This window comes from Procambarus clarkii, chromosome 86 (genome assembly GCF_040958095.1).
Source record: "Procambarus clarkii isolate CNS0578487 chromosome 86, FALCON_Pclarkii_2.0, whole genome shotgun sequence".
Classification (NCBI taxonomy): domain Eukaryota; kingdom Metazoa; phylum Arthropoda; class Malacostraca; order Decapoda; family Cambaridae; genus Procambarus; species Procambarus clarkii.
In genome coordinates, this window is record NC_091235.1 from 8,623,423 (window position 1) to 8,637,300 (window position 13,878).

General features: G+C 46.0%; 1 protein-coding gene across 13 annotated transcripts in view; it reads left to right on the forward strand.

Annotated features, from left to right (window-relative positions):
- LOC123769197 (titin homolog) overlaps window positions 1-13,878 on the forward strand; it is a 755,105-nt gene that overhangs the window by 170,917 nt on the left and 570,310 nt on the right. For all 13 annotated transcript variants that reach the window (XM_069317102.1, XM_069317100.1, XM_069317097.1 and 10 more), the window contains 9 exons: window positions 364-511; window positions 1,740-1,846; window positions 2,941-3,150; window positions 5,141-5,323; window positions 5,837-5,969; window positions 6,266-6,330; window positions 9,442-9,578; window positions 10,093-10,248; window positions 12,812-12,992. In XM_069317102.1, coding sequence (XP_069173203.1) covers window positions 364-511; window positions 1,740-1,846; window positions 2,941-3,150; window positions 5,141-5,323; window positions 5,837-5,969; window positions 6,266-6,330; window positions 9,442-9,578; window positions 10,093-10,248; window positions 12,812-12,992 — 1,320 coding nt within the window. The remainder of the gene's footprint in view (window positions 1-363; window positions 512-1,739; window positions 1,847-2,940; window positions 3,151-5,140; window positions 5,324-5,836; window positions 5,970-6,265; window positions 6,331-9,441; window positions 9,579-10,092; window positions 10,249-12,811; window positions 12,993-13,878) is intronic.

A 13,878-nucleotide genomic window follows, 5' to 3' on the forward strand; every position in this document is an offset into this window, starting at 1 on the left:
TCTTGTTGACCAGACCACACACTAGAAGGTGAAATGACGACGACGTTCCGGTCCGTCCTGGACCATTCTCAAGTCGATTGATACTTGAGAATGGTCCAGAACGGACCGAAACGTCGTCGTCCCTTCACCTTCTAGTGTGTGGTCTGGTCAACATTCTTCAGTCACGTTATTGTGACTCATCGCCTGTATCATTATGTACTTTGTAATGTGACCGTTTTGTATCTGTATTGAAATCTTGTACTATCTGGAGTTAATATTCATTTGTTGTCTTAATTGATAAAGATTGTCATGATGGATTATACATATGATGTAATTTAGTAATTATTCTTAAATAAGACCAGCCACTAATCCTCCCGCCTGCAGGAGACGTGTTCGCCCTCACCGCCAGCGCCAGCGACCCCACCTCCCTCGGCACCTACACCTGCGAGGCTCTCAACTGTATGGGCCGCTCCGTGTCCTCCTCCAGAGTGAGGGTCATATCCAGGGAGTCTTCGCTAAGACCTCCCTCTAGGTCAGTCATGCAGTCTACTTCCTTGGAGAGGTCACTCATGCAGCCTCCCTTGGAGAGGTCACTCATGCAGCCTCCCTTGGAGAGGTCACTCATGCAGCCTCCCTTGGAGAGGTCACTCATGCAGCCTCCCTTGGAGAGGTCACTCATGCAGCCTCCCTTGGAGAGGTCACTCATGCAGCCTCCCTTGGAGAGGTCACTCATGCAGCCTCCCTTGGAGAGGTCACTCATGCATCCTCCCTTGGCGAGGTCACTCATGCAGCCTCCCTTGGAGAGGTCACTCATGCAGCCTCCCTTGGAGAGGTCACTCATGCAGCCTCCCTTGGAGAGGTCACTCATGCAGCCTCCCTTGGAGAGGTCACTCATGCAGCCTTAAATTAGAGCATGTAGTCGTTCCTAGAAGCCAAAAAAAAAAAACTCATTGACAGAAAATGTTCTTCTGTCATCAAACTAATTGATAGTCCATGAGCGCTAGGCAGGGATTTATATCTGGTTTACAGCCTCCAGGGTGTAAACAATTGTGACATGACTCACTCATGCTCATGTTAGTGTGGCTATAGTGACATGACCTGCTCATAGTCAGGGTAGTGTGGCAAGTGACATGACCTCCTCATAGTCAGGGTAGTGTGGCAAGTGACATGACCTCCTCATAGTCAGGGTAGTGTGGCAAGTGACATGACCTCCTCATAGTCAGGGTAGTGTGGCAAGTGACATGACCTCCTCATAGTCAGGGTAGTGTGGCAAGTGACATGACCTCCTCATAGTCAGGGTAGTGTGGCAAGTGACATGACCTCCTCATAGTCAGGGTAGTGTGGCAAGTGACATGACCTCCTCATAGTCAGGGTAGTGTGGCAAGTGACATGACCTCCTCATAGTCAGGGTAGTGTGACAAGTGACATGACCTCCTCATAGTCAGGGTAGTGTGGCAAGTGACATGACCTCCTCATAGTCAGGGTAGTTTGGCAAGTGACATGACCTCCTCATAGTCATGTTAGAGTTACAACAATGTGAGTGATAGTGACGGTGATGAGAGTATATGATGGGGGGGGGAGTGAGAGTGATGGTAATGGTGGTACATGAGAGCTATGATGACATGGTGAGTGTAAATGCTGGTGATTGTGGTGAGAGTGAATGATAGTGACGGAGGGTGAGTGTGAGTGACACTGTGCGTGCAAATGAAGATGACTTGTGAGTGTGAGAGTGACGCTGTGGTTTGTGTTGCCCCCCACAGGAAGGGCCAGAGGTCGCCGACGCCGGTGGGCCCGCCACCGGTGCTGCTGGACCAGCTGGCTGACCGCAAGGTGAAGGTGGGAGACAAGGCTCGCCTCACCCTCAAAGGTAAACCTTCTGTATACTCCCTCGGTCCAACAACTTGGGCTGGACGGTAGAGCGACGGTCTCGCTTCCTGCAGGTCGGCGTTCAATCCCCGACCGTCCGAGTGGTTGGGTACCATTCCTTCCCCCCGTCCCCCGTCCCATCCCGAATCCATATCCTGATCCATTCCAAGAGCTATATAGTCGTAATGGCTTGGCACTTTCCCCCCCTGATAAATCCCTCCCTCGGTTGACGCTAATACATGTCCATACAATCATACATAAGCAGGAGCAGATGGAAGTGTTGCTGTTTAGACTTGGTTTAACCCATCAGTAATACAAACTCCACCATGAATTATGTTCATGTGAACAAATCCACAAGGGCCGTGACGAGGATTCGAACCTGCGTCCGAGAGCATCCCAGACACTGCCTTAATCGACTGAGCTACGATTTGTGGAACGAACAAATCCCTTGTGGATTTGTTCATTTGATGCATCACGTGAGTGTGATCTCTGTGTGTTATGTTCATGGGGTTTGTAGTTTGTGTTCGAAGTTGTCATGGCGGGTAAGAATCATCAGATACGCAGTAGGGGAGCGCGCGCCAGAGGTCTTCTGAAGGCAATTTTTGCCTCGTCCTACCGCCCGCGGGATGGGTATGGGGTGCATAATAAAGGAAGAAATTGAATTGTCCTTCAGGCGAAACTTGCTCCATGCTTCTAGCCTATTTTCTAAATATTTATCTGTAGCATATTCCCCCCTGTGCTTCATTATATTTCAGGGCAGACGAAGATAGTCAGAAAGTTCAACATTCAATAAGCCCAGGCCAGATTCACGAAGCAGTTACGCACGCACTTACGAACCTGTACATCTTTTCTCAATCTTTGGCGGCTTTGTTTACAATTATTAAACAGTTAATGAGCTCCGAAGCACCAGGCGGCTGTTTATAACAATAACAACAGTTAACTGGTAAGTTGTCATGTTTGTAAACTGTTTAATAAATGTAACCAAAGCCGTCAAAGATTGAGGAAAGATGTACAGGTTCGTAAGTGCTTGCGTAACTGTTTCGTGAATCTGGCCCCTGGTCTAAAGCTGCTTCACTAACTAAACCGTGTCCACAGTGGAGACGCCGCCGGAGGTGTTGTCGGTGGCGTGGTACAACAACGGCAGGAAGGTGGAGGAGAGTGACAGGTACCGTCTTAGCGACGAGGGCGGGGGGCGATACATGCTCGAGATCTCTCACACCGAACTCGGCGACGACGGGGAATGGAAGGTCGTCATCAAAAACGAGGGCGGGTATTCCACGTCTTCCTGTAATCTTATTCTATCAGGTCAGTTCTGTTAGTTTTAGTGTGTGTGTGTGTGTGTGTGTATGTGTGTGTGTGTGTGTGTGTGTGTGTGTGTGTGTGTGTGTGTGTGTGTGTGTGTGTGTGTGTGTGTGTGTGTGTGTGTGTGTGTATATGTGTGTGTGTACTCACCTATTTGTACTCACCTATTTGTGCTTGCAGGATCGAGCATTGACTCTTGGATCCCGCCTTTCCAGCCATCGGTTGTTTACAGCAATGACTCCTGTCCCATTAACCTATCATACCTAATTTTTAAAAGTATGAATAGAGTTTGCTTCCACAACCTGTTCCCCAAGTGCATTCCATTTTTCCACTACTCTCACGCTAAAAGAAAACTTCCTAACATCTGTGTGTGTGTGTGTGTGTGTGTAATTACTTAAGTGTAATTATAGTGGTGGAATCGTGGTGTCGCTCTTGGTGTCCCGTCTTCCCAGCACTCTTTGTCGAATAACATTTTCAAAGTACTGACGGTTTTGACCTCCACCACTTCCTCACTTAGCTTATTCCAACCGTCTACCACTCTGTTGGCAAAAGAAAACTTCCTAAACTTTTTCGGCACCTTTATTTCCTTTGCTTGAATTTGCGTCCTTTTGTTCGTGATGTTGCTGGTTTCTGGAGTTCCTCTTTTTCAATTTGGTTGATTCTTGTTAGTATTTTGTAAGTGGTGATCATATCACCTCTTTTTCTTCTGTCTTCAAGTTTTGGCATGTTTAACGCCTCTAGTCTTTCCTCGTAACTCTTGTATTTCAGTTCCGGAAGCCATTTTGTAGCATGCCTTTGCACCTTTTCCAGTTTCCTTATGTGTTTCTTGAGATTTAGGCACCATACAACTGCTGCATATTCCAATTTTGGTCTCACAAAAGTCATGAACAGTTTCTTTAGTATTTCATCATCCATATAATTAAAAGCAAGTGTGAAGTTGGAAAGCGACGCATAAACTCCTCTCACAATGTTCTTTATGTGTTCCTCTGGCGACAGCTTACTATCCAAAACCACCCCTAGTTCTTGTTGATCATTAGGGCTCTGTAATTCCATTCCACATAATTTGTAAGTTGTGAGTGGTCTATTTTCTCCGATTCCATATTCCATAACATGGCATTTATACCCATTAAATTCCATTTAACACTTGAGGATCCAAAGTCTTACTTAATCTAGATCGAATCGAAGGGCATTACAATCGTCTGCGCCTCCTATCTTCCCCAGTATCTTAGCATCATCTCCAAACCTGTTCATATAATTCTGTATTCCTTCTGGTAGATCGTTTATATAGACAATGATCATTACTGGTGCAAGAAGTGAACCCTGTGGTACTCCGCTAGTAACACTCCTCCAGTCAGATACATTGTCTCTGATTACAGCTCTCATCTGTCTGTCAGTTAGAAAAATTTTCATCCATGTCAGAAGTCTCCCTGTCACCTCTCTAGCATGTTCCAGTTTCCAGAACAGCCTCTTGTGTGGGACTGTCATAAGCCTTTTTTAGGTCCAGATAGACACATTCAACCCAACCATCTTTTTCCTGTAGTATCTCTGTGGCTCTATCATAAAAAAACAAAGTAGATTTGTTACACAGGATCTTCTACTTTGAAAACCACACTGTCTGTCCGTTATTATGTCATTACTCTCTAGGTGTTCAACCTATTTGGCTTTGACTATTGTTTCTAGTGTTTTGACTACCACGCTTGTTAATGACACGGGTCTATAATTTAGAGGGTCCTCTCGGCTACCATTTTTATAGATTAGTATTATGTGTGTGTGTGTGTGTGTGTGTGTGTGTGTGTGTATGTGTGTGTGTGTGTGTGTGTGTGTGTGTGTGTATGTGTTTCTGCCTATTTACGTATTAATTTAAGGGACTTCTAATATACTTCATGCGATATATATATATATGTATAAATCTCAATATATTAATGAATTTAGGAGATGAGGATATTGGCGTGTTTACCCTGTGATGCATACAACATGGGCTTATCGTACACAGTTCCACGGAATTATCGAGCTCCCAGGTTCTTGGACAACCTGAGGGCGCTGCTGACGGATGAAGGGTTGGTGTCGTTCGAGTGCAAGGTGGTGGGGTACCCGACACCCATGCTGCAGTGGTTCAAGGACGACCAGGAGCTAAAGCCCGGCGACGTCTACCAGCTGTCCGGCACCAACTCCTTGGGTCAGTCTGTATATGTGTCTACTGCTGAGGTGCGGCCTCTTATGTATCTACATATATGTGTGTATATATGATTGTGTGAATTTATATACATGTATATACGTTTGCTTCATTGTGTTGTATGATTGCAAACAGTGTCACAATAACGGGACTGACAAATTTTACACCCAACCTACACATATGAAAATATAGGAAGTGAAGACGTTTCGCTCCAGGACGACCCGAAACGTCGTCACTGATTTGACTTTCAGATGTGTGGGTTGGGTGTCATATGTATGGGTTGGGTGTCAGATGTGTGGCTTTGGTGTCAGATGTGTGGCTTTGGTGTCAGATGTGTGGCTTTGGTGTCAGATGTGTGGCTTTGGTGTCAGATGTGTGGATTGGGTATCTAATTGCTTTACAGAGCCTTTGAATACGCGACATGATACCAATGATTTATTGAGGCCTTTATAAAAAAAAGTGTTATTTTCCTCTAAGCAAGTACTCGCCTTTACAAAAAACGTTTTCTTCTTATAGGCAAGTACTCGTGCATCGCGAGAAACTGCATGGGGGAAGCCCAGTCCACCGCTGAGCTCACGCTTGAGGATATCAAGTCGCACTTGAACGAGGAGGAGAAAGAGCAACTGCTGGCTACAAATGTTCCACCCAGGTTGGTGCCGTGAAGAAGTTCCACAGCTTGGATTGGGAGATTATCGTTCATCTTGGACTCTGGTTCGAGTCCAATAGTACTTGAAATCAACTTAGTTCTGCATTTTAAAGAAAATTAGTAATCCTGGTTTAAAGTGTTGTTTATGAAATTGAGTTATCTCGCGTTCTATTGTTTTTCCTGTGCAAATAAAGTGTTTTCCTTGTATAGAGCACATTAATATTGTATAGAAAAGCTGTGGCGGGGGGATATATCTTGGTGGGAAAGCTTCGCTGATGTGTAGCTTTTGTGGTGGGCAGGTTCATCCAGGGTCTCCGGAGTCGCGACGTCAAGATTGGCGACCCCATCAGACTGTCCGTGCAAGGTTAGTCACTTGCCCTGTCACGCCTTCCCTGGGCACTTTCCCCAGTCATCCTCCCAGTCACTTGCCCTGTCACGCCTTCCCTGGGCACTTTCCCCAGTCATCCTCCCAGTCACTTGCCCTGTCACGCCTTCCCTGGGCACTTTCCCCAGTCATCCTCCCAGTCACTTGCCCTGTCACGCCTTCCCTGGGCACTTTCCCCAGTCATCCTCCCAGTCACTTGCCCTGTCACGCCTTCCCTGGGCACTTTCCCCAGTCATCCTCCCAGTCACTTGCCCTGTCACGCCTTCCCTGGGCACTTTCCCCAGTCATCCTCCCAGTCACTTGCCCTGTCACGCCTTCCCTGGGCACTTTCCCCAGTCATCCTCCCAGTCACTTGCCCTGTCACGCCTTCCCTGGGCACTTTCCCCAGTCATCCTCCCAGTCACTTGCCCTGTCACGCCTTCCCTGGGCACTTTCCCCAGTCATCCTCCCAGTCACTTGCCCTGTCACGCCTTCCCTGGGCACTTTCCCCAGTCATCCTCCCAGTCACTTGCCCTGTCACGCCTTCCCTGGGCACTTTCCCCAGTCATCCTCCCAGTCACTTGCCCTGTCACGCCTTCCCTGGGCACTTTCCCCAGTCATCCTCCCAGTCACTTGCCCTGTCACGCCTTCCCTGGGCACTTTCCCCAGTCATCCTCCCAGTCACTTGCCCTGTCACGCCTTCCCTGGGCACTTTCTCCAGTCATCCTCCCAGTCACTTGCCCTGTCACGCCTTCCCTGGGCACTTTCCCCAGTCATCCTCCCAGTCACTTGCCCCGTCACGCCTTCCCTGGGCACTTTCCCCAGTCATCCTCCCAGTCACTTGCCCTGTCACGCCTTCCCTGGGCACTTTCCCCAGTCATCCTCCCAGTCACTTGCCCCGTCACGCCTTCCCTGGGCACTTTCCCCAGTCATCCTCCCAGTCACTTGCCCTGTCACGCCTTCCCTGGGCACTTTCCCCAGTCATCCTCCCAGTCACTTGCCCCGTCACGCCTTCCCTGGGCACTTTCTCCAGTCATCCTCCCAGTCACTTGCCCTGTCACGCCTTCCCTGGGCACTTTCTCCAGTCATCCTCCCAGTCACTTGCCCCGTCAAGCCTTCCCTGGGCACTTTCCCCAGTCATCCTCCCAGTCACTTGCCCTGTCACGCCTTCCCTGGGCACTTTCCCCAGTCATCCTCCCAGTCACTTGCCCTGTCACGCCTTCCCTGGGCACTTTCCCCAGTCATCCTCCCAGTCACTTGCCCTGTCACGCCTTCCCTGGGCACTTTCTCCAGTCATCCTCCCAGTCACTTGCCCTGTCAAGCCTTCCCTGGGCACTTTCCCCAGTCATCCTCCCAGTCACTTGCCCTGTCACGCCTTCCCTGGGCACTTTCTCCAGTCATCCTCCCAGTCACTTGCCCTGTCACGCCTTCCCTGGGCACTTTCCCCAGTCATCCTCCCAGTCACTTACCCTGTCACGCCTTCCCTGGGCACTTTCCCCAGTCATCCTCCCAGTCACTTGCCCTGTCACGCCTTCCCTGGGCACTTTCCCCAGTCATCCTCCCAGTCACTTACCCTGTCACGCCTTCCCTGGGCACTTTCTCCAGTCATCCTCCCAGTCACTTGCCCTGTCACGCCTTCCCTGGGCACTTTCCCCAGTCATCCTCCCAGTCACTTACCCTGTCACGCCTTCCCTGGGCACTTTCCCCAGTCATCCTCCCAGTCACTTGCCCTGTCACGCCTTCCCTGGGCACTTTCCCCAGTCATCCTCCCAGTCACTTACCCTGTCACGCCTTCCCTGGGCACTTTCTCCAGTCATCCTCCCAGTCACTTGCCCTGTCACGCCTTCCCTGGGCACTTTCCCCAGTCATCCTCCCAGTCACTTACCCTGTCACGCCTTCCCTGGGCACTTTCCCCAGTCATCCTCCCAGTCACTTGCCCTGTCACGCCTTCCCTGGGCACTTTCCCCAGTCATCCTCCCAGTCACTTACCCTGTCACGCATTCCCTGGGCACTTTCCCCAGTCATCCTCCCAGTCACTTGCCCTGTCACGCCTTCCCTGGGCACTTTCCCCAGTCATCCTTCCAGTCACCTTCCCCAGTCATCCTTCCAGTCACCTTCGCTGTCACTTGCCTTGTCATTTGCCGTGGCACCTTCCCTGTCACTTTCTTACGTTATCATCCCTGTCACAATTGTCCTCTCACCTCTGTCATTTTCCTGTCCATTGATATAAACATCAACGAAGACTCTCCATTATAGATAATTATGAAAACTGAATTAACACTTATTTTGTAGCTTTGTTAAAATTAACACAATGCTGAGCGCATGGCATGAGACCAAGACCCAGAAAATCATGAACAAATCCACAAGGGCCGTGACGAGGATTCGAACCTGCGTCCGGGAGCATCCCAGACACTGCCTTAATCGACTGAGCTACGACAGGGTTAAAGAGAGTTGAAACCGAAGTTCTACTGAACTTACTGGATCCCGTAGCCTCTCCGAGGCACAAACCAGGCTTTTACACAACTCCCTCCCTGCACCCGAGCTATGTCAATAGGCCGTTCTCCCTTTTCGTCTTTACATCATTACATCAGACAAGCATACTTCGGATATGCGATGAATGAAGAATGTTGATTTATAGTTCGATGGGACAGACCTTTGGGCTCATAACTTTTGTTCATGTATTGGTGTAGGTTATGCATGCTTATTCAGCCCGTTCTCTCGCCTAATACGTCGCGCTTGCGACGAAATCTACCATTCTATAAACAACATTATATAAGCGACGTGTTAGGACAAATTAAAGCAGCTTAATATTAATGTTTTGTTAAACCTCGTTGTGGATAGGTTAGGTGGGTTGCTTGGGTTTGTAAGTTCCTGGTTAGGCCAAACAATTATATTTTTTTTACGGAGTGTCAAATAGTAATTAGTTTTATTAGTGAATTAGTAGCAGTTAGCATTGAGGCTGATTATAGAATTAGGATTTTCAATTCAACGCGCCGTTGACTGTAATTATTAGCGATGTCGGGTTAGTTATTGAATAATGTATGAGCATAAGTAACCAGCTGATCTCTCCCGTTACTTCCTGTGACCTCCTGTGACCTCCTGTGACCGCAGTGACGGTGACGCCGACGCCGGTGATCACCTGGTACCACGAGGACGAGATGCTCGCTGAGAGCCCCAAGTACCACATGTCCAGCGACGCCCCGGGCACCTTCCACCTGGACGTGTCCCACCTCGATATCTCCGACCAGGTGAGCCTTCCTTCCCTCCTTCCCTCCCTCCGCTATCTTCCTCTGAAGGACCACACCAGATCGGTAAATTCAGAGGGTAGCGGAATAGGTTCGAACTATGGTTAAATATGAGTAATGTTAAGAATAGATGGGGAAGCGTGGGATATACAAAGATTATATGGTAAAGAATGGGATATAACTATGCTTGATGCACTTATAATTTATATAGTGTACGTTTATCGAATGAGTTATTTCTGCAGTAATGTCATACCTAGCTTGGCTCTACTGGACCATTCGTGTTTGAATGCCTTTGTAATAAGATAATAAACTCATTCGGGAATCGAGTCACACTGTGTTGACCACACTGTGTTGACCACACTGTGTTGACCACACTGTGGTGACCACACTGTGTTGACCACACTGTGGTGACCACACTGTGTTGACCACACTGTGGTGACCACACTGTGTTGACCACACTGTGGTGACCACACTGTGTTGACCACACTGTGGTGACCACACTGGGTTCCCCTCGCAGGGAGAGTGGAAGTGTGTGGCGGGGAACGACTTCGGCCACAGCGTCACGGCGGCCTCCATCAAGCTGGTGATCCCGAGACACTACAAGAAACCCGTCTTCTTGGAGCCTCTCCAGGCGGTGCTCTCGCAGGAGGGCACCGTCAACCTCGAGTGTAAGGTGAGACTCAACACCTGTGTGGAGGACTCAACACCTGCTTCACTTAACACATGTTCTACAAACTGTTGTATTATGATCACTATTATAGCGTTATTTAATCATCAACATTTCCGTTCATTCATCACTTTACGAGATGTTTAGGAGACAATAATATCACGAGCCACTTTTCCTTTATTGAATCATACATACCCTTAGTGCTCGATGGAAATAATCTTTCATGTATATGTATCTTGAATGATACTCAAGGTACATGTATATGTATCTTGAAAGGTACTCAGGTACATGTATATGTATCTTGAAAGGTACTCAGGTACATGTATATGTATCTTGAAAGATACTCAAGGTACATGTTTATGTATCTTGAAAGATACTCAAGGTACATGTTTATGTATCTTGAACGATACTCAAGGTACATTTATATGTATCTTGAAAGATGCTCAAGGTACATGTATATGAATCTTGAAAGATACTCAAGGTACATGCATATGTATCTTGAAAGATACTCAAGGTACATGTTTATGTATCTTGAAAGATACTCAAGGTACATGTTTATGTATCTTGAAAGATACTCAAGGTACATGTTTATGTATCTTGAAAGATACTCAAGGTACATGTTTATGTATCTTGAACGATACTCAAGGTACATTTATATGTATCTTGAAAGATGCTCAAGGTACATGTATATGAATCTTGAAAGATACTCAAGGTACATGTATATGTATCTTGAAAGATATTCAAGGTACATGTATATGTATCTTGAAAGATACTCAAGGTACATGTATATGTATCTTGAAAGATACTCAAGGTACATGTTTATGTATCTTGAAAGATACTCAAGGTACATGTTTATGTATCTTGAAAGATACTCAAGGTACATGTTTATGTATCTTGAACGATACTCAAGGTACATTTATATGTATCTTGAAAGATGCTCAAGGTACATGTATATGAATCTTGAAAGATACTCAAGGTACATGCATATGTATCTTGAATGATACTCAAGGTACATGTATATGTATCTTGAAAGATACTCAAGGTACATGTATATGTATCTTGAATGATACTCATGGTACATGTGTATGTATCTTGAAAGATACTCAAGGTACATGTATATGCATCTTGAAAGATACTCAAGGTACATGTTTATGTATCTTGAAAGATACTCAAGGTACATGTATATGTATCTTGAAAGATACTCAAGGTACATGTATATGTATCTTGAAAGATACTCAAGGTACATGTATATGTATCTTGAAAGATACTCAAGGTACATGTATCTGTATCTTGAAAGATACTCAATGGTACATGTATATGTATCTGGAAAGATACTCAAGGTACATGTATATGTATCTTGAAAGATACTCAAGGTACATGTATATGTATCCTAACATTTAAAAAAAACTGCTTATACAGTAATTGATGAACATGTTCAGTTCACTATCGCCCAAAGAACAATAGATAAAGCACAATGAAATCACAGAAATATAATGTGTTTATGAGACAGTATTGAGAGACATACAATGGGATCGAACTTTATCCTTCCTCAATTATGGTGTTTTTGCTTACATTTATTAAATAGTTTGAGCTCCGAAGCATTACAAGGTTATTCATAATAATAATAACTTCGTGTTCTTATGTTTCCACACTCATCAAATTGTTTAATAATTGTAAGCAAAACCGCTATTATTAAGTGAAGATATAGAGGCTTCGTAAGTGGTTGCATAAATGATTGATGAATCCTGGGTCAGGGATGCAGGTTCGACCCCATTTTACGACCTCAATATTTTTCCTTGACCCAAAATCTCCAATATGTCATCAGGGAGGAGATCCGCTGACGGGTTGGGAATGATTACATAATTAGTGCTATTATCTACTCTCTATCCAGGTTAGGTTAAGGTTTGGTTATGTTAGGTTAGATTTCATTACATTTGGTTACGTTAATATAGTATATTTTGACGATAATGTGAAATATAGAATTCAAATTTTATTTCAGTGTGCCCGAAAATTCCCTTTACAGACAACCAAATTCTTGAAAAACTTTTTCAGCATACACTTTTTATATTTTTAGCCAACGATTTATATTAGAATAATGTTATGACTTGAGAATAGTCTCTGTTTACGACAACGGTTCATTTGCCAGTTTACACGTAGACTATTACTAGAACGGCAATATGCTTTCAAACCATCATAAATATTTAGGTAACTATTCAGGTGGTTTGAAGGGGGAAGGAGGGAAGGGGAGTTGTGGTTTCTCATGGTAATGGACTGCTGTGAGGACGGGCTCCAAATCTAACATATTGGGAAGAGATATAAGGAAGAACATAAGAATAAACGTAACCGCAGAAGGCCTATTGGCCCATACAAGGCAGCTTCAATTTATAACCACCCAATCCCACTCATATACATGTCCAACCCACGGTTGAAACAATCACGGGACCCCACCTCCACCACGTTACGCGATAACTGCTTCCACAAATCAACAACCCTGTTACCGAACCAGTATTTACCCAGGTCTTTGCTATAAGAAGCTATATGTGGTGCTGCTGCCCCCCTCTCTCCCCAGGTGATCGGGGTGCCCCAGCCGGTGCTCAAGTGGTACAAGGACGGCACGGCGCTGCAACCGGGAGACATCCACAGGATTATTAGCGGGGAGGATGGTACCTGCTGCCTGGGCACCTACACCTGTGAGGCCTTCAACGTCATGGGCTCCTCCTCCTCCTCCGCTGCCCTCCTCGGCTTCGAGGGTGAGTTGCTGCACCTCGAGGAACCTTCCCTCTGCCATCACCTGGTTCATACTGTGTCATAACGTGGTTCATAATGTGTCATAAGGTGGTTCATGTGTCATAATACGCCTTAACGGTTCATAATGTGTCATAACGTGGGTCAAAATATATCTTGGCGTGAGCATGCAGAAAGAAGACTTGGGTATACATTTAGAGGAATGCACATTGAGCTAAGGCGGCACTTGCTGTGTCCTCAAGATGTGAGCAACATGACCTCTTGCTTGTTCTTAGCTCTGTTGTTTGGATTCTAAGACCACTCTCATTATGAAATATGAATATACCACGATAAGTAGTTTTTTATTTCAGAACTATTACTTTTCTTAGCTTAATAATGTTAAAACATCATCCTCGTGGATAGTAAGGAAGTGTATCAGTACGATGGATATATACACATATACATATGTAGAATGTATATGTTATCATAAATAACTTTTTGCAAAAAACAGTTTCTTGGCGATCACTTTTTGAGCATATACCTGGAGCATACCTGGAGAGGTTCTGGGAGTTCTATTCCCCAAGCCCGGCCTGAGGCCAGGCTGCACTTGTGATAACTTGGTCCAGCAGGCTGTTGGAGCGGCCCACAGGCCCACATATCCACCACAGACTGTCCGGTACTTCTTGCAAGAACTTATCTAAGTGCCTCTTGAATACACCCACATTTGTTCCGTCAGTATTTCTAATGCTTGCTGGGAGGGTGTTGAACAGCCGTGGACCTCTGATATTCAGTGTTCTTTGATTTTGCCTATGGCACCTCTACTCCTCACTGGTTCTATTCTGCATTTCCTTCCGTATCTTTCGTTCCAGTATGTTATTCTATTGTGCAAATTTGGGACTTGGCCTTCAAGTA